This window comes from Callospermophilus lateralis, chromosome 10, assembly GCF_048772815.1.
Source record: "Callospermophilus lateralis isolate mCalLat2 chromosome 10, mCalLat2.hap1, whole genome shotgun sequence".
Lineage (NCBI taxonomy): Eukaryota > Metazoa > Chordata > Mammalia > Rodentia > Sciuridae > Callospermophilus > Callospermophilus lateralis.
This window is the reverse complement of record NC_135314.1, coordinates 28,750,752-28,772,538: the sequence shown is the minus strand read 5'-3', so window position 1 is coordinate 28,772,538 and position 21,787 is coordinate 28,750,752. Positions and strand designations below refer to the sequence as shown.

The following is a 21,787-nucleotide window of genomic DNA, read 5'->3' as shown; positions in this document are numbered from 1 at the left end:
GGCAATATGAACTTAATTCCAAGGGTCCATCAGGATTTCAAGACATTAAAATAAATAAGGGCCTTCAAACTGGGATCTGAAATATACAACCTTATCATTTTTTCAGGTAACACCTCAAATGCATTGTAAAGCAATCCTGACAAAACCTTAACATCTGCCCAGAATTGGCAGTAGATAGCTCCGCAGAGATGATGAAAAAATACTGATTACTACAGAGTCACTTCAGGGCTGGGAGTCATGAATCAGCAGTGCAACTGTATCACATTGTGCCTCTTATTAATTGCTTTGAACACAATAGAATTAATCTGAAACAATTAATGCAAAAAAAATTGAGCACTAGAGGTATTCAATAAAGGCCTGATTAGGACACACACATGTAAAAATGCATTTTCACGATGTAAAAGTGGTACAGCTAATTAGCTTTCCATCTGATGTGACTTTCCAGTTATGTGGCATTTTAATGGAATATCAAGTGATTGTTTTACTCTGCTAAAAGGGAGTTAAGATAATGCTGTGAACATCATTGCAAATATGCAAATAAGCAGGTTCTGATGGGCTGCATCTCAAAAATGTGCTGTTTAAGAGATATGTGAGATCCCACATAGTTCTCCCTAATTTAGATGACTTTTATTTCATCATCTAAAATTTCTGATACTGCCATAGGAATAAAGTATAGCAGAAAAAAGAAGCTGAAGCAGAGTCACAAAAATTGAGTTGTACTTAACTCTATGAGATAACCAATGGCATATTTTCATCAAATGTGAAGTTTAAAGTAGTATGACATAACACTCAAAATACTATCAAAATATATCATTCATTAAGGTTAATTTGCAGATGTGCTAGAATATAGACCACATGGGATGGTCCATATCTGCCAGTTGAGAGCTAAATTTGGAAGCAAAATAATTAATTTCAAAGCATTTCACATTCAGTATTCAGGACATATCCATTTTATTTGTGTCCTAATCGTCATTAACACATGTTTCTCAAATGATTCTAGACTGCTAATAGTTTGTCAAATATTCTATAATGTCATTCATCTCTATCTCTACATGCCTGCTAACATAGGCAAAACTTCACAGAACATTATGTGAATACCTGAATAACTTAAAATGGGCTCCATAAAATTTAGTATACATAGGAATCTTTCATTTTGCATTTTTCTGTCACAGAAGAAGGAGGTGGACGAGGAAAAGAGGAAGAAGGAAAGTAGAGTAGGAGGAGGAAGAGAACACACATATTTTCTCTTACTGACACTGGTTAGCTGTGTTTTTAAAGTGAGGGAAGAAAGGGGACATTTTTTCACACTTCTTTTTTTAATGTTTTGCTTCAAAATATTTAGATTAATTTCATTTTGAAAAGTAGAACAAGAGTAACTTAGTCTATTAGGCCAACAAAGGAGACTACAAATTAGAATGAACAACTAAAACTTCTAAAATGGAAATCATATATAGCATTTTGATGAATGTTTGTGTGTATATAAACGTGCAAGTATGTGTGTGTGTGTGTGTGTGTACGGGCATGTGTAACATAAAAATAAATGCCATTGCATACTAAAAGCTATTTTGAGGTAGTCCTCATTTATAAGAAAAGTTTAACTTGAAGGTGAAAGAAAGTGGGGTGAGGGGGTGATAGATCAATGGTGAATAATCTTTTTCTTGTTAAATTTTTTATAAGTTTGAAATCACAGTGCAGTAACTTTGTGCTCATCAGAAATAAATTTGGAGTAACTTAATTATTACAAGCTCTTAATCAGAAGTCTGTGTGGAATCTCAAATTAAAAGCTTACAAGGCATAACATATAGAAGTTTTGACCAAAAATGAACTGAATACTAATAATGTTTCCAGAAATTTCGCCCACATACCAGTGGGATTTTTCAAAGCTATATCATATACAAAGTAAGTCTACTACTATCTGACAGGATTAATACTACATGTCTGCCAGAACTGGGAGGAAAATGTAACTATGTGGTAAATTGGCATTTTGAGGTAATGAAGCTTTCAGAGTGCCTATCTCTAGTAGGTCACATTTTCCTACTCCAAACTGTTGCAGCCAATTCTCATTCTCTTTCCTGATATGCTTATTTGGCAAATATGAAAGCATATTAATCCTTTTTCATAAGCATTAACTCACCCCAGATAATCAGTGTATAAAAATTCCATCAAATCTTTTAGCTGCTTTTGGATAGTACTGTCAAGTAACTTATTTCACCACCAGTTATAAAACCTATGTGTGAGGTATTTAGCATTTTCAAATTTGCTCACTCACAAATTGTTTATATTTACTGAGTTTCATAAAATGTTATCTTCCGAGATAATATTCACAAAACATAACTTACCCTTTATACTTCTGGAAAAATACATTTATTTTCATTAAAATTTGATGACTTCAGTAATCACAAATAGAAAAATGGATAGCAGAAGTTTGAAAAGTACTGTGCATTTATCATAAAGATTATAATACAGTTATATACATTTATACTGATATATTTATATGAACCTTATCAAAGCTGTATAGATTTTTTCCAAACTTACATTGTTCTTTTTTCTATTCACAAAAACTATTACAGATGTTATCAAATATTTACTTTAAATTCAAAACCACCTAATATTTTCTATCTAAATTTCTACAACTCTTTTTTTATTGTTTATAATAGATTAAGGACTGAATATGTTCAGCAAATAGGACCCCCATTGGCAGTGATATGGAGATTGATCATGCTCAGTGAAAATTAAGGTAGATGGCACTTCATGTTGCTTATAGAAGTATAATATTATTTCACTTAGGATATGATACACAGAGATGCGTTTAGTTCTTGCAGCTGCCCTTATTGCTATGGGTCAAAACCTGGGATGTGTGTTTATATCTGAAGAGTTTAAGAAAGTGATTAATATGCAGATATAAAATTATAAGTTGATGTGTAACATTGTCTCAGAGGATCCTCTACTTTCTCCTGAGTGAAGAGGGAAAACATGTTTAGGCCAGATTTTCCTCCCAGATGATATGCATATATAGATATACATTCGATTCTTGATATTTAATCTAAAATTTAATCCATTATTGTTCTCTGATACATCTGTTACACCCTCTGACACCTAAAAGAAAGTATTAACAGTGATGAGCAGTTTTTCTTGTTGTTGTTTCTTTTCTAAGTCTTCAAGTATAATTTTCTGCAATAATGGCAAGTTCCAAAGGAGCTATAGTATGAGTCAATGGGTAATGTTTGCCCTACATAGAGTTAGCTAAGGCATCCTACCCAGAGTTTGGATCACACCTTGTAAAGCAATTCTGCACTTACACTATTTAACATCTTCTTTTTCCTTCCTCTAGTGGATAAACAGAAACGAAGAAGTAGGAAAAGGGAGGTCTGAGAAAAAATTTAGCCTGGTCTACAGTCTTACAGTCAATACAGCTGCATTGAAAATATGTTTTCTAATGTAGGAAAATTCCACCAAATATTAAATTATGACCACAACTGAATTTTGAAATAAATGTGCTATAAAATAATTTAAATATTGACTCAAAGTGGAACCTGATTGTACAAAAAAAGTGCTTTATCATAAATCAACAATTAGAGACTGTAAATATAGATTTGAGACTACATACACATTACCAGGTAGTGAAAAAGTACATATACACTTCAGACTACATTTTGCAATTCAAGTCACATTGCTTGAATTCTATTTGGTTTAGTTTTCACTTTTCTATTGGTATATTATAGTTTTACATAATAATGGAATTCATTGTGATATATTTATACATGCACAACTCACAATTTGGTCTGCTCCATTCCCTCAAACCTATCTTCTTTACCTCCCTTCACTCTCCATATTCCCTTGCTCTAGTCTTCTGGGTCTCTGCTCTATTTTTATGATATCCCTTTCCTTTCCTTCCTTCTGATTACCTTCCTCAGTTTTTATACTATAAAATTATAAGACTTACTAAGAAATATGTATGAAAACCAAAATATAAACAAGGCCAACACAAGAATTTTTAAAATAATTGTTATAAGACCTTCGAGGTAAAAAGCCCTTATGAAATCTCTCTGCTCTTTCATGTATGATTATTAGCTCATACATGAAATGTCAAAAATAGAAACAAAAGATAAATACATACTCTATTACTCATTCAAAATCCCTTGTTCTTTAAGTTATAAAAGGATGAGAATGTGAAAACTTAAAAAGGTGGAAGACAGGTTATTTTTGGAGGAAAATATCACAAATCAGACATGTAATGCTAGGTATCTGTGGTTTGGCAAATTTTCATTTGCTTCTCATCTGGAGCAGCAGTTGCTAGAAGGCAAATTACTAGCTGAAGGGAAATCCATTCTGAGAGTAAGCCATCTATCAATTAAGTATAAAAGTTTTGAAAGGCTTTTCTCTGGCTTGGCCTTCTTCCAAAATATTTGAAGGGCATAGCACATTCCGAGTTAGCAGTTTTCTACAAGCAGATGGATATCAATCACAATGAGAAATGATAATGGGAAATGTACTATTCTTGTCAAGCTCAAAGACCAACAGATATTTTCAAATTAAGTGCATAGGTTTTGCAAAGAATGGCTGTTAAAAAAAAGAAGTAGTAGAAGAAGAAGAAAGTCAGCTTAATGTGATTGTACTAAAAGTGTGAACTGCAAACCTAACAACTATGAGAGCTATTTCATTTGTAAGTCGTGAATGAATGAAGAAGTATGAAGTTTAAAAATGCACCATTCCAAATATGGATATATTAGAACTCTGCACTGAAGTGACTTGCATAGTTCATCTTTTATTATCTCTAAAGTCAAGTGAAGGGATAAACACAAAATTGTCCTTGAATTAAATCAATTCTTCCTTATTTTTTAAGTAATTTATATGTATGTCTCACAGAGATAAAATATTACACAGAAACTGATTAAAGAAAGGGCTGATGGACAATACATTCAGGGTGAAGGCAAGGGGCTAGAATGCAAAACAAGAAAGTATATGAGAGTTTTTTTAATGTTCAAGACTCTATACTCAGCAGTTAGTTCTGAGCACACCTCTCTGGGAAGAATCTCTAATTGGTGCAGTGGTTTAACAATTGGATGATAGACCATAAGGAATTGGGCAGCCAAGAACCGCTGAGAACTGAGAATGACAGAATGTCAAACACATGGAAACCTCTGCTCAATGGATATGCCATACTCCTTTTTCTACTCCTGGAATTTATTTTGACCAATAACTAATAAATTTAATCTTCACAAGATGCAGACATAAGTCACAATATCACAACTATATTACTATATTTAATGCTGTCAAATAACATACAATACAACTGAATGGGTGGTATGTTGTACATTTTTCACTATGTACATATTGTATTTGATTATATTAAATCTTCTATTTTTAATGTTTTGTTAAAAAACAAATGTCTTAATAATAATTTATTTTGACAGAGCCTTTGCTGATTATTAAAAATGGAAGACTGAATATAATGTCTCAGAAACTGTTTAAATGTCTGTAGGATGATATTATTTTAAACAGGTCCGCTTACAAATTCTAGAAAGTATGAAATATTGTCAGTTTTGGATGAATTGTTGCTGTTAGAGATAATATTTAATGTAAATTATGATCAAAATGTAATTGAACATAACTTCAGCATTGAATATCTTCTCTCATTTACCCACTTTATGATTTTATCTCTTTCTCACTTGCTCTATCCCTCCCTCCTTTGGAGATAATTTGAAGGTCACAATATCTAATGTCCTTGAAACTCTGTCTAGGATTCAAAAACAATTTATTTAAAAAAAATAGAACAACCAAGGTTTTTTTTTTTTTTTTTTTTTTTTTTTTATTTTGGTCTGCTGATCTGCTTCTTTCCCTTTTCCTTTTGCTCCTCTCCCCTATTTTTTTTCCTTCTAAAAGGCTGCAGTTCACACTGAAATAGACTACCCCATTTAAGTGAAGAGTAAATCACTCCATTCATGCCTCATCAGTTTTATTAATATTGGTGAGATTTTTGCTTGTTTGTATTTTCCTTCTGGGACATTTCCTATTGCAATCTGCATCCTGACATACTACAAGCTAGATTCCAAATCTCTCCTTTATTTTCCTTTCGTGTTTTAGTAATGCTGTTGCCTAAACAGATTTTTCAAAGAATGGCTTCATAGTGTTCAAAGTATTTGCGTGTGGTTTTGAAGAACTAATTGAGAAAAGCAGCTGAACATTTTATCACTGTGTACTCTCGTTACGCTTCACTGGAGATACAAGCAAAAGACTGCCTAAAGTCATAAAGTGATATGGTCAAGAGTAGTATGTGAAAGTAGGTTGTTTATCATCCCATTTTACAGAGCAAGATTTTAAAACAAGCCCAAATCATTCATTTGTTCTTTCATATACTTTTTTTTCTTTCTTTTTCATTACATTCCTAAAGATAAGAGGTTTTCTTAACTGTAAATAGTCTCTTACCAGCATAATTACTGAGGCCCTTTCTCTTCTTTCTTCGCCAATACAACCAGATGCTAAAGCCCATCAGAATTACCCAGCAGGCACCACCAATACCAGCTATAAAAGCCGGTTGCTTTACAACATCAGTGATTTGTTCAGTTATGCTGTTATTGTTTTCAGTAATGACAACTTCATTCCTTCCTCCTATAGAAGAAACAACAGTGTTAGTAAATATGAAGACAAAAATAAATGCAGACTACATATGGGGTGCATCAAAGGCACAGAAAATTCCTGTAAGCTCAAGTAGTATTTGTTCTGTCCTGCAATTGTGACAATCATCAACATACATATGTTGCATGTTTAAAAAGAAGAATTGAGACATGTCCTTAAAAGCATGACTAAGAATACTGCTCTCTTTTTTTTTTTGTTTGTTTTGGTTTGATAAAATTCTGAACCACTTCTTGATCTATATCCTAATAAATAAGGACTCACACAGTACTGGGAACTTAAACAATAGTAATTTTTCTCGAGTTAAGCAAAAATATTTTTAAAAATAGTTCTCAGAAAAGGAAGCAACTACAGCATTTAACACAGGTATTTACCAATTGATTTTTGGCCATGTATCTGTTTGTATTCAAATGTTCCTGGTATACAAAACTATATAATTTCATGTTACCCTTTCCTTTTGTACAACTATGCTTTAACTTTCTCAAAGAAAAATTGCTATATAAAATCATTATAATCATAAAAATGTCTTTTTGTAGAGATCAGCATGTATAATTAAAACCTAATGAAAAGGTAAATCTCATGTATTTGACTAATTTAACAATATGATTAAATATCAAATATGAGAAACAACTTTAAAATAATTTTAAGATCTTCATAACTAAAACATACATGTAAACCTAGACAAAGATTATTCTGGAGGTGGTCATGTTTTGAAAATTTAGAACTCTCAAAAAAAATTAAGAAAATTTCAGTCTATATTTTTAATAAATTTTAAACTCATGGAATCAAAACATCATGAGAGTGAACATTCAGATACTTATTTAACAAATAAAGAAATTCAGACCTTGGGAATTAAGTGATTTGTAAAGCAAATATCACATCTAGTGAGTATCTAATCAAAGACCTTCAAAAATTGAATTGCAAGCAAAATATATGGCACATTTCAGTGTATTACATGAAAAGAATGTGTAGGACTGTCATTTACCTTATGGCAATGTAACTACTATAAAGAGCATGGCCCTTGAAGTCCTGGATTGGAGTACCATCTCTGTCACTTAACTAGCTAGGTAAGCAATGAAATTATGTAAGATAACTAATCTTAAGTCTACTCGTCTACTCCATTCATTTGGGGAAGATTCAAGGAGATGATACATATAAAGAGGTTAATAGATGCACAGTATCTTTTTCACTGAAAATTATGACTGACATAATGGTAAGAGTTTTACTTTAAGAGCATTCCTGTTAAATTCATGGCATCATGAATTATCTAGATTTGAAAAATAGATTTACTACTTTTAATACAAATAACTTTTGGGAATGAAATATAAGTCAAACTGTAAATGACTAGTTTACCACACTCTTCCCCCTTTCTCCTGGGCAGAAAATTAACTTTTATCTCTCGGACTCACATGGAGTTGAGTACAACAAAGTAACTGAATGTTAAGTAATAGTGTGTAGGCACAAATGATGCACAACATCTTGGGCCCTAACCCTTACTTTCTGTAACAATACTTTACACTCTTTATGTTTCCTTTCTTGTTAGACAGAAACAAAGGGTCTATTGGAGGATGCTGAATCTCTAAGAGATAATAGGGCTAAGTTTGGAGGGATACAAGGTTCCTGGAACACTATATGAGACCCTGCAACCCCATTTTTCATTCTGAGGACCTGTCTTAGACTAGACTATAAGTAAGGGTATAAAGACCTTTTATTTTGTGAATACAATCAAAATGAAGGCTTATTGTTAAGCTCCTTATATTTCCTTATACATATATTTCATTCCCCAAAGTTATTTTGTATTAATTTCCATATTTAAAACCAGACTCACTTAGGTAATAAGGCTACTTTTTCCTCCAATAAATTTACCCATAAAAATCATACATATAAACACAATTAAAAGTTTACTTAAAATAGCTTGCATTTTCAGTACTAGATTTGTTGATTTTCTTAACTATTAACAGTTACCTAAAAGAAAATAAATACCTTCTAGTGCAAAGAGAAAAGAAAAATTTCCCTTCACTTTTATAAAGAGTCCATAGAATATTATGGACTCTTTATTTTGCCAAGGTGTGTTACTATTTTTTAATGTTCCTTGCATTTTTGAAATAATGTTATCAGTTGGACTAATTAGAGCACAGACAAGGATGTGTGTGACCTGTAACGCTCCATTGTTCCTACAGACAAAAAAATATAATGAAATATAATGTCTTCCTCCCATTGGAGAGTAATGAAGAACAAAACTAATTTGTTGGACTAAAAATTAATTAGACACATCAGATTCGATTGTACCTATTACTGTGAAAGTTTGCAGCTGTTCCACATATTATTATCAACTATGTAATGTAAGCGTGAAAAGGCCAAATGATTAGAGAGACAATAGATATATTACTAATCAAGACTCCTGAAAACTGTAAATCAATGTAAAATTTTTACATGACATATTGCTTGATAGTTATGTATGTGAACAAATGGTGTTGCATTTTTGTGCCTGTAAGTTTTACGAATGATATGGGCTTATGGACTCTTTCATATAAAAGTCACTTTCCCATGTAAAACTGTAGAAAAAAGAATAACACTGATTTTAAGCTTGCATTAGGTCATACATTATATTTTTCAATATTCTAATTAATGGTCTCCTTATGGAATCTTTTGAAATGAAGAAAACTGAGAGGGAAGAGATAAAACAGTACATTTGGTCTGGCATAGGACAAATGTAAAATGAGGAACCAGAAATTACATCAAATGACAATATGCAATTTAATTAAAGCAAAGGGGAAATGAGAGAGAGCTTGAGTCACTTCAATGCTGTTTCCAGTACTGAATTAGCAATAAGGAGAGCATAAATTGAAACAGAAAGGAGATTAGCCATCACTATTCAACTAGGAATAACAGTTGTGTAGATAATGTTATCAGACAAGATGTGAAGGTAGATATGGAGTGATAATTAAAGAAACAATTAGGAGGTTTCTCACTACAACAGTAGATATTAAAAAGAAATAAATCTCTTCAGACAAATAGACTTTTGGGGGCTGAACTCAGCTTGTGTATGTATGTGTGTGTGCACATGCATCTACTCAATTACTATAATTCTACCTTCTATCATTACCCCTCAGTCACAACATATTCTAATTATCTGAAGAGAAGATAGGAAAATAATTTACGAGATATTTTTAATTTCATAGGAAAATTTGAATCTTTCTATGGTACTCTAAAAATTTTTTAAAATACTCATTATTCATTTGGAGACTCTGTCTCTTGTAAATGATTGAAAAGCTAATGAAACTTTTTGATTTAAAATAATCTAAATTCACTTTATTAGTTTATGTTACTATAAAACTGTTCAGCATATAACTTCGATTGTCATGTCATGGGATTGGTTATATTTTATATTTGTTATTTTTTCTTTGCCTCCAAGAGTCATAGCTCTCCAATATATTGGGAATCAAACAGTCACTAGGAAAAGATAAAAATGCCCTTCCTTAAGAAATATACTTATTTCTAAAGTATATAAAAATAAAACATGAAATGCAAATATAGTCGCTTGATAATCTTACTTATCTTCAAGTTATAATAATTATATTTAATAAATCCATTATACATACATATATATACATACATAAATTGACTTTATTACTTTATGTTACTATAAAACTATATATATATAGTTTTATATATATTAGAGAGACACAAAAAATAAGTTTCTTACTTATCTAGGGGCACTCACAGTGAACATGCTTCATATGTAGTTTTTAGGGAAACAATTAATGGCATATTTCTAAATACTGTAAGAGAAATAAATATGTATGTATGTGTGTGTATATATATTATTATATACATATATATTATTATATATGTATCTATGTATCAGTTAAATCCTTTTGGGTATACCTGTATTTCTTTCTTATTCCAATTTATTTTAGAAAATCTCAGAAGGGTAAGATTGTAGGTTTCCCTCCGGTTAAGAAATTAATTCAGTTTGTACAACTAATTAAGAAAAAGAAGGCAATTTAAAGAAAAGGTAATACTTTAACTTTCTCTCTTCAATGTTATTAATGTATAAAACAGAGAAAACTCAGGTAATCTAAATGTTTTAACATTATGACTGAGTTTAAATATATACATATTAAATACTTTTCAGTAGAAATAATTATCTAGTCACTAGCAATATAGCCTCTATATGCTACTTCAAAAAATAAACCGAGAATAATGGGATTGGTGTTATGGTTTGGATCTTAAAAGTTCTCCCAAAGATCTCATGTGATAGGCAATGCAAGAGTGCTCAGAAGGTGAAATGATTAGATTATGCAAGCTGTACCCTCATCAGTGGATTAATTCACTTGATAGATTAATAAATTGAACAAACTACTATATTAACTGTAGGCAGGTGGGGCAAGGCTGGAGGAAATAGGACAATGTGGGCGTGGCCTGGACTATATCTGTCCATGTTTTTTTCTCCTCTCTTTTGCTCTCTGCTTCCTTCCTGCCATGAGATGAAACTTTTCCTCTAGTAGGCCCTTCTGCCATAATTATCTGCCTCACTTCAGGCCCAGAGCAATGCAGTTGGACAACCATGAACTAAATCTCTGAAACCATTAGTCCAAAATAAACTTTCCCTCCTCAAAGTTGTTCCTGTCAGGTATTTTGGTCATGGAATCTAAAAGCTAACTGGCTTATACAAATGCATGACAGATATTTTGAAAATATATAAATTCTGGGAAAAATATTTTAAATACTTTAAAAAAAATCAATGGCCCTGCCAAGCAATAAGAACAGAGCTAATTGAAAGAGATTTGACTCTTGAAATAAAAAAAAAGCTCTATTAGAGGAAATATGTATTGATAAGCCCCCTCCACCTTAGATATATACTTAGCTCATGCAATATAGAGAAGCCAGAGCCCAGTCTCAAAAGTCACATTCTTAATGGTATGATGAGCCAGAAGGTAGAGTTCAGGACTGTAATACTCACTGAAAATTAAGGGGAAAACTATGAGCAAAAGAAAGCAGTGGAGAGTGAATTCCCAAATCTCCAAATGATCCCCCCACCCAAATCTTAGGGTGAATCCTGAATTATGCATGTAGGAATAAGATTGCAAGGATCTCATGAAAATCAAAAACTAAAAATATGAAAGACTGAAGAGAGGTTTCATCTGATAGCTATTAAAAATAACTTAGTGATTGAAGTTTAAATTTCATCAAGTTAGGGACATCAGATAAATATATTACACTTTTCATTGAAATCCTAGGAGGGCCATGCCTTCAAAGTAAATATCAAACCAAGATTTTGCTCTAAGAATAAGGGGAACACATAAACAATTCCATACTGACATAATTAAAAAAAAGAAAAATTCTAGGTATTTACCTAGACTGTATTCTAGAACAAAATTAACATACTTTAATAGATAATACAATTTTTATAATGTCAACAGCAATAATCAGTATAGAATAAATATTAGCAGACATGCAAAAGTAAGCAAACAATAACGACAAACTAGAAAAATATACCCCAAGGTAAAAAACTAGAAAATATACTTGATACAACACAGACATTGAAATCAGGAGAAATGGGTTTTAAAGCAGTTGTTATAATGTGGTTATAGATTTAAAATGTTAATAAAGTCATAATGAATGAATCGATAGAAAATATCAGAGGGAAATGAAAAATATAAAAGAAAGGAAATAGAAATTGGATATCAGAAAAAATATATTAAGTGAGTAACTCCTTGGATAATTTTACCTCTACCCAGGAAGAAATAGCAGGCATGGGACATGTGCAAACATCACAAACAAGACCAGATTAAATACATAAGAAAAAGAATGTTATTGTGATCTCTGAGATACAGGAATGAAACAGGGGATCTTTACTATTTCACAGATTTCCAAATGAAGACAGTTTTGAACATGTGATGCAGTATAGGTCACCCAAACCTGACTGAGATCATTCATGAACTGACGACAAGGAGGCACTAGGAAAGCTCAGGGATTAGATTTATGGAGCAGAGTATCAGGTGCATAGGAGTAACCAAATTTTTTTTCTTATTTTAAATTTATTTGAAAGATGCTTGTGTCCTTACAGAAAAAAAACCCAATAATGCACTATAATTTACACAATGATAATTATTACAAATTTAGAAATAAATGGTATGGCTAATTAAATAGGATGAGAGAAAGAAATGAAATTTTACTTCAGATCCTTGTAGGAAATCTTAGAGAAGCCATAACAAATATAGAAGGGGCTGAGGCTATAGCTCAGTTGGTAGAGTGCTTGCCTTGCATACATAAAGGCCCTGGGTTTGATTAGCACTAAAAACAACAACAATAACAACAACAAAAAACAATATAAAAACATATTTAAAAATCCATTAGTGGAGATAAAATATAAAACTGAAAGTTCCTCAGTTTGTACAAAGAATGCAGAAAGTAACACAGATAACACATAGCAAGTTGATAATTTTAAATCCCAACGTGTCAATGAATACACTAATGATAATCTGAACACCATGATTAATAGGCAAAAATAATCAGAATATATAAATAATGAGACCTGTTAATATGTAAATTAAATAACAGAAGTGCACATTACATGCAATGAAAGAGAGGTTAATATAAATGACTGGAAAATAGACAAATCTTGCAAATACTTGAAAGAGACTACACTGCCTATATAAATATGGCTATATTAGTATCAGACAAAGCAAGTTTGGGGGCAAGGACTGAAGAGGGAAATCTTATAATGCTAAAGTCTAAGTTCATTTAGAAGCTAACATTCTTAAAATGTGATTATTTAAACAAAGGAACAAAGACCTGAAACAAAATTGTAGGCTGAAAAATAATGCACAAATCCATAATTATAATAGATTTCCAGACCCTTTCTTTGTATTTCAAAGAAAAAAAAGAAAGTCATTAATGACTAGAAAAACACTACCAAGTTTACTTTACATTTATGAAATACAAGTTCATACAAGATTAAGTGTTGAGCCACAAAATTACTCTATATTTTAAAAATTAAATTCACACAAAGTACATTCTTTGTCCTTAAAAGAATTACATTAGAAGTCAGTGAACAAAGATATATATGGAAAATTCCCCAAACATTTGTATATTATGCAATGTATTTCCAAATTACCTCAAAAAAAGAATAGAAATATATAAAAAAGAAAAATTTTATACTCCATAATAAATGGAAACAATATATCAAAATTGGTAATATTTAGCTGAAGAAGTGCTTCAAAATAAAGTAAAACTTTAAAATATTCATATCAGAAAAATATTCAAATCAGAAAAAAAGTCCCCCAAATTAAATAACTATTGGTCTTAAGAAGCAAAATAAAAGTAGATGAAATAGCAAAAAACAATTAATTAGAAAACAAAACCGAAAAAGTCAAATGTTTGTAATTTTAAAATATCATTAAAATTCCTAAATCATTATGAAGACTGAATAAGGTCTGGAATTGTAGCTTAGTGGTAGAGTGCTTGCTTAGCATGTGGGAGGCACTGCATGTAAATAAATAAATACAAAAATAAAAGAATAAATTGATTAATTAATTAACTAAAATGTCTATCGACAGCTAAAAAGTGGATTTTAAAAAGACTAATAGTAATAACTGTGTGTGGGGGGAGAGAGAGAAGAGAGAGAGAGAGAGGCAGACACAAAGGGGTACAAAGAATAGGCAGAAAAGTCCATACAAATTCCCAGTATTTATGAAAAAAAGAGAGATGCTACTGTTATGTTTTGGATCAGGAATGTCTCCCAAAGGCTCATGTGTTGGTCCCTAATGCAGTAATGTTCAGAAGTGAGGTTTTGGGGAAGCGATTAGATCATAAGGCTCTGATCTTCTTGGTAAATTAATAATTTGATGACATTCTAGGGAGGAGGTTGAAATTGCTTTGGCTGATAATAGGCCTTCTACCTTTCCATATACTTTTCAAATTAAGAAAATAAATATGAAGTCATGGATTAGGAGAAAATGTATGTGAGATATACAGCCTAGTTGTAAGGAATGCTTCCATAGGACAGGACTTTGGAGACTATCTTCCATCTGTAGCCCCTTCCTCTTTCTCTGCTTTTGGGCCAACATGAGTAACTTTGCTCTGACATTCCCATTTGCCATGATCAAGTCAGGCCCAAAGCAATGGCGTTGGCTGATCTTGGACAGAAACCCCTGAAACCATGAGTCAAAATAAATCTTTCCTTCTCAAGTTTATTTTCTCAGGTATTTGTCACAATGAAGAAAAGCTAACATAATTACGACCTATTCTGCAGACATGACGAAGATCATAAGGAAATACAACCAACCACATGATAATAAATTCAATAACTTAGATGAATTAGACAAGTTCATTTTTGGGCCAAAACCAAAAATCTACTTACCACAGCCAATACAAGGAGAAATAAAAAAAAAAAAAAAAAAAAAAAAAAAAAAGCTAAATAGATCTACATTCATTGAATTTTAAAAAATCAAAATTAAACCTCTAGGAATGGATATCATCAGTGATTTTTAGCAAATATTAATGGAAGAGATAATGAAAAAACTCTCCAAAAATTCCTGAGGAATAAAGAGGAGGAAGAAATACTTCCTACCCATTTTATAAAGCCAGATACTCTGATTCCAAAACTTGACAAAGATTGTAGAAGAAAAAAATGTTACCTATCAATTATAAGTGCAAGATTCTTTACAAAATGCCAGTAAATCACATCTAGAAACATCCATATAGAGGACAATCCTGACCAAGTGGAATTTACCCCAGGAATGCATAGTTGATTTACCTTTGAAAACCATTCATTAGAATTGACCATGTCAACAACCACCGCCCACCTCCAAACAAAATAAACCAAAACCCAGGAAAAAAAGAATGCTCATTTTAATAAACTCAAAAAAGGCATTTCACAACTATTAAAATGAACAAGAGATGTTAGTAAGGCCACAAGATAGAATGGCAATATAAAAATTTACTGTATGTATAATGTAAAACAAAAGGAAATTTCAAAAATCCATTTACCATAGTAAAAAAATCTTTAAGTACACACAAAATATTTTAACAAAACATGTAAGCCCATTTATACATAGAAATCTACAAAATATTCTGAAACAGTATTGAAGATGTCTATAATGAAGAAGTATATCATGTCCTGAACAGAAAAAATCATAAGTAAAATGTTTACCCAATTTTGATGGATAGATTCATTGCACTTCAATCACACTTTCAACATATTTTTGTAGAAATTGACATTAATTTGAAAAGTATATGGAAAAGTAGAAGGCCTATTATCAGCCAGAACAATTCTGCAGAAGATAATGGGCAGTATTCACATTACCTGATTTCAAGAGTTACTGTAAGATACGGTAATCAAGAGAGTATAATTGCCATATAAACATTATAAACATAAGGAACCCAGGAATGGATCCATGTGTATGTGGTTAACTGGAGGAAAACAAGTCTTGTCAGTGTGCCTATACAATTTGATATGCATACATAAACATTAATCCTTGAACCACATGTAATTACCTTAAATTGAATTACAGACCTATGTATGAAAGCTAAAATTATAAGGCCTTTAGAAGTATGAGATAATGTCGTCAATATCTAGAAGTAGAACACAATTTCTTAGGAACAATAAATATGAAAAAAAATTATGATAAGTTATACTTCATTAAAATTTAAGACTTTTGTTCATCAAAATAGATTAAGAAAATAAATATAAAGTAATGGATTAGGAGAAAATGTTTGTGAGATATATATTTGTGTGTCTGTCTGTCTGTCTATCTATCTATCTATCTATCTATCTATCACTAGAATTTAAAAATAACTCTCCCCAAGGAGTAGCAAGAAACAATCCAAGTTTAGAGAGGCAAAGACCTGGCAAAATTACAAAACAAAATCTGCGAACAGCTAGGAAGCACATATAAAGTTGCTTGAGATCATTAATCATTGAAGAAAATTCAAGGTAAAATCACAAGGATGTTACTGTTTTACATACACTTGAATGCTAAATTTTCAAAGGCTGGCAACATCAAATGTTGGTGATAATGCAGAGAAACTGACAGTCCTTTTCCTTGCTGCTGGGAGTATTAAATTTTAAAATTTGAAATTGTGGAAACTGTTTAGCAGTTCCTTATAAAGTCAAAACTATAAAGCCCTATTACCCACAAATTCCTCTCCTAGGTATTTCTCCAAAGGAAATGAAAGTATGTGTCCTTGTAAAGGCTTACAGAAAAATGTTCATTCTCCCAAGAGAAAAGCAGATAAACAAAATACAGCTTATTCATAGAACTGAATCCTGCTCAGCAGCAAAACATGTGAATTGCATAATACACACACGGTTGAATCACCAAAAAACTGAAGCTTCGTGAAAGAAACCAGACATAACATATCATATTCTGCATGATCCCATTTATATACACTTCAAGAGCAGACAAATATAATCTATGCTGATAGAGAAGAGTTCCATGCAATGATGGAAGTAGATTTAACACGAATTTCTTTGGGATAGTATATTTGGATTACTAAGTTTCTTTGGCCTGGTTCTGATTAATTTTTGACAGTTTTCTGGCTAAGAAGCATGTAGATTTGAGACACGATGCACTCCTTTCAGTTACTTAATATTTCAGTGACACCAAAATTACAAATGAAGCTAGTGATTAAAAATAATTTTCAAATACCTTTCAGCTTTTAAACTCATAATGATTATAGATTCAAGAGGCTGGTGGGCATCTTAAGAGCACAAGAACTTATATCCTTTTTTGTAGGAAATCCTACTCAGTCATTTGCCCATGTGGTATGTTCATATCATATGAACATATGATATGTTAAGATGAAGACTGAAACCAATCTAACTTGTTGTCAGTTGACTAATGCTGAAGTACTTAGCACCTACATGGATACTCACCGATTATTATTGGCTGTGGTTCACTTTTTACTCCAACCCCGGCGCTGGTACTAGCCGCAACCTCTACCCGGTATTGAATACCTGGGAATAATCCACCAATTATTACAGACCGAATGGCTGCGTCCACAGTTTTGTTGATATGGAATCGTGTTTCATTTCCCAGACACCAGATCTACACAAAGGGAAAGTGAAAACACATAAATATGCAAATCCCATTTGTGGTAATTAAATGACTATAATTGATTAAATATTTTTAATTGTGACCAATCTATTTTCTGGTCTCACAGAAATGTTTGTGAATGACATTTCCCAAAGTCCAACTCCTGCATTTTATGTATATGTGTGAATTAAAGGAAGAACAATAAAAGAAAATACAATAATCCCACATTCAACTATATATATATATATCATCAAGGAATTCTGATAAATAATCTGTAACAAACAATGATTCCTTTAACACCTATATAGAAAATGGTCTTTAGTTGGAAATAGCATTTTGGTACATATAAAAACACATACTTTTTTCCACTTAATTTATCAAAATTTATTGTGCATATAAACTATTTAAAATATGATGGCTATGAATTATAATGTCTAAGGCATATAGGTGTACATCTAAGTAATTTATATTTCATTAAAGAAAATATTAACTTACACAGAAGTAGTTAGTGAGATTAATTGACCTAAGTTATAGGTATTGACTAAAATGAGATTAAAGCCAATATTTACATTGACACTAATAAATCTTTGTATTGATGAATACATATCCACACACACACACACACACACACATGACACACACGAAAATAAAGCAGATAAAGACTGTAGACACTGATGTTAAAGCACCTAGGTCTTTACTCCAAGAAGAAATCATACTTTAGAGCATATTTTCTTTAGGGATATGAAAAACTGTAATTGTAAAATGGTTGTAAAATAGTTCTGCTGCATATCTTTATTTTAATTCATATTATACTTCATAATCTACATGTAGATGAACGTGTAGGAATACATAAGGTTTGTTTCTGAAACAGGTAAGTCCCTGAATTTTTTTAGCAAAATAATTATTGTGCATCCTGTTCCATATTTATATCTGACATCTGTGTTCCTAACAAAAGAATATTTATCCCTCATCTATGTATACAATTTGCTAACAAAATATGACAGATTTATAATGAGTGGAAAATTTTATAATTTATGAAAAACATTCATCATGTTGTAAATAAATTTATCAAAATTTAATTGAAAGTAAATTTAGGGTATTCAGATCTAGATGGTCCTAAAGCAAATTCCTCACCGAATTAAATCATAGACATGCACACACTCATATATACACCATAGTGATTAATTATCTAGTGTTCAAACAATGTTCTATTATTTTAAAACTTGAGAATATACAAAACTATCCTATTATGAAGGCATTTATTCTTATACTTCTTTAGAATGTTTGCTGATAATGTGATGCTAATCATTTTAAAATAAAACCTTATGCTTTAGTCCATTCATTTGCTTCCAAGTTGACCTTCAATTTAATACAGTTCTATTTAAAATATAGGATATTTTGAGAGATAAAATTCAATCATCAATCTTTTGAGTGAACTATTTCAACTTTATTTCACATACCAATTATGGATTTCTGAAGTAAAGTGAGGTGTTCTTTATTATATTATTTTTATTGCATAAGTTGTTTTCAGAATTCTAGAAATATTTCCTAATAGCAACATAGTTTTGAAATTTTACAAAGTTTAGTGAGAAGTTTTACACTCACCCATGGTTTAATCATATCAATTAGACAAAATTTTATTTTGAATCCTTAGACATGGCCTTTGTCTTAAACATCAAGGACGAGGATAAAACAACAGATACTCTTTCTAAATAGCAACAAGTTTATCAATTAATAAAAGAGACAAAACTTTTTTTTAAGTTTTTTTTTTAATTTGTTGTTTTAATGGTCACCTTCCCCCCGCCCCAAGGGAAATATCTTTCAAAATCTTAATAAATAAATAAAAGCAGAATATAGAGATCAAGTTGGTGTTGCCATCTTCTATTCCTACCTTATCCCCTCTAAATCCAAAATCTCTCTCCATTTCTTGAGAACCAGTTTTAAAACAGCTGTCCTAAGTCCCTTACATAGAATTTAATAATAATCATGCAGGCAATTTCTGGGATGACATCTTTACTACCTACACCTATCCCCATCCCTTTAAATCCTTGGTTCCTGAATCATACCATATAGAAAAGCATTCCACTGTTGTAGGTTTTTTGCTCAACTCAGTTATGTGTCTGTCTCTTAAATTTAAGTTGTGATTCCTGATGCATTTGTTTCCTTACCTGTCATACAAAGGTATAATCACTTCACACTTTAAATGAATAAGAGAATATTTAGAGCTGTTTCTTTCTCATATGGCACTGAACTTTCTCCAAAAATCTATCCATAAACCCTCCTTCTTCATGCAGGCCCTACCTTGTACTCTTGGATTATTCCATTCTGGTGATCTGGAGGAGGAGGATCCCAGGAAACACTAATGCTTGTGCTATTGTGGCTTCCGACTGTCAGCACAGTGACAGATTGTGGAGGGGCACTTGGGGCTGCAGAGGGAGTAATTAGGATAAATGCCGACTTTGAGTCTCAGTGTACATTAGCATTGCTTACAAAATATGAATAGAAAGGCAAGATCAATGACATTCTGGCTTCCAGTAGTTCTAAATCTGTATATAGCATTTAACAGTGACAATTTTTTTTTTGAGAATTAAGCCATTAAACTCGATGAAAAAAATTAAAGCAAATACAACAGGTGGGGAAACATGCACTAAATAATAAATTTAACAGCTAACATGCTAATGAGTGGTTTTTATATGCCCAGCACCAAAATGTCAATTTTCATTATCACCATAACCTCAGTGGGTAGAAGTAACTCTTAATTTCACAGAAAAGGAAATGATCTACTGTAAGAAATTTATCACAGTCAAATGAAGCCAGGCATGCTGGCACACGCCAGTAATCGCAGCAGCTTGGGAGTCTGAGGCAGGGGGATCAAAAGTTCACAGCTAACCCCAGCAAAAGCCAGGCCCTAAGCAACTCAGTGAGATCCAGTTTCTAAGTAAAATACAAAGCAAGGCTGGGGATATGACTTAGTGGTTGAGTGTCCTGAGTTAAATTCCTGTAACTTCCTCACCAAAAAAAAAAAAAAAAAAAAAAGTTAAATGGTAAGTCAGGATTTGAACCAGGTACATCTGTTTTTAGAATTTGATTATTTCAATTCTAATAGACCATGTTTCTGAAAAATAAAACCATAGCTTCCAACCAAAATTATTTTCAGAGAATATATATCAAAATTTTATCAGGTATTATTTCTGAATAGTGGCATTATTGACAGTCTTTTAAAAAATATTGTTTTCGATTGTGTTTAGTAAATAAAAACTGAAACACAGATATGAATTTCACCACCAAAGAAAAACAATCCTTTCACACTTGGAACAATAATTGACTCTCATAAACTGACCCATAATTTAAGATTTAAAACTGATTTTATATGGATGGGCAAGAGATTATGATGATAAATATGAAAACAGGTTCATGTTGGGTCAGATGTGAAATATTCAGATTTTGATTTCCAACAATAATTCTCTTCCTTTATAGTTTCTCCTATAACTAATTACCACTGTACTGAGAAATAGGAAGCGAGAAGGTTTTCCTGAATTTAGACTAAGCATATTCCATACAGTGCATCTGAGAGTTAAGAAATATTAATTTTGCAGAAAAACTCCTTTATTTTCAGTGAATCTCTGAATTTAAACCAAATGTAGAGAAAGCATAATAAGGATTCTACATAAAAATTCCTTGATAATTAGAAAACAAAGAATTTTATGACATTAAAGGATTTTTATATAAAACTATCAATGCTTTTATATTCTGCACAGTTTAGTCCCTTAAAAATCGTATCTAAAACATATTTTGAAGACCCATTGATAAGGTTTTTCCCATGTTTGGCAAACTTGTCAGGACATAAATTTCATTGAGGAATGATCATATTTACATTGAGATATAGGATGTACACAGACATGTGATAATACAATATTACTCTTTTCCTATTCCTCTATGTGACAATATTGCTGTAAAATAGGGTATGATGACATCAATCTGACCACTTTTCTACCAGCCTTGTAGTTATTAAGTAGACTGCACTGAAAAATAACACTTTTGAAACTGGCTTTTCATTCTCCTTGCTGCTGGCTTGTCGAGAACACCAGGCCTGCTTCCTGACAGGTCAA

At 31.7% G+C, this 21,787-nt stretch overlaps 1 protein-coding gene across 1 annotated transcript in view; it reads right to left on the bottom strand.

The window, feature by feature from the left end:
• Robo2 (roundabout guidance receptor 2) overlaps nt 1–21,787 on the bottom strand; it is a 540,305-nt gene that overhangs the window by 48,919 nt on the left and 469,599 nt on the right. Inside the window, exons 16-18 of the mRNA XM_077110331.1 lie at nt 19,980–20,104; nt 17,519–17,690; nt 6,427–6,609 (exon numbers count right to left, since the gene is read on the bottom strand). Of these exons, the coding sequence (XP_076966446.1) occupies nt 6,427–6,609; nt 17,519–17,690; nt 19,980–20,104 (480 nt within the window). The remainder of the gene's footprint in view (nt 1–6,426; nt 6,610–17,518; nt 17,691–19,979; nt 20,105–21,787) is intronic.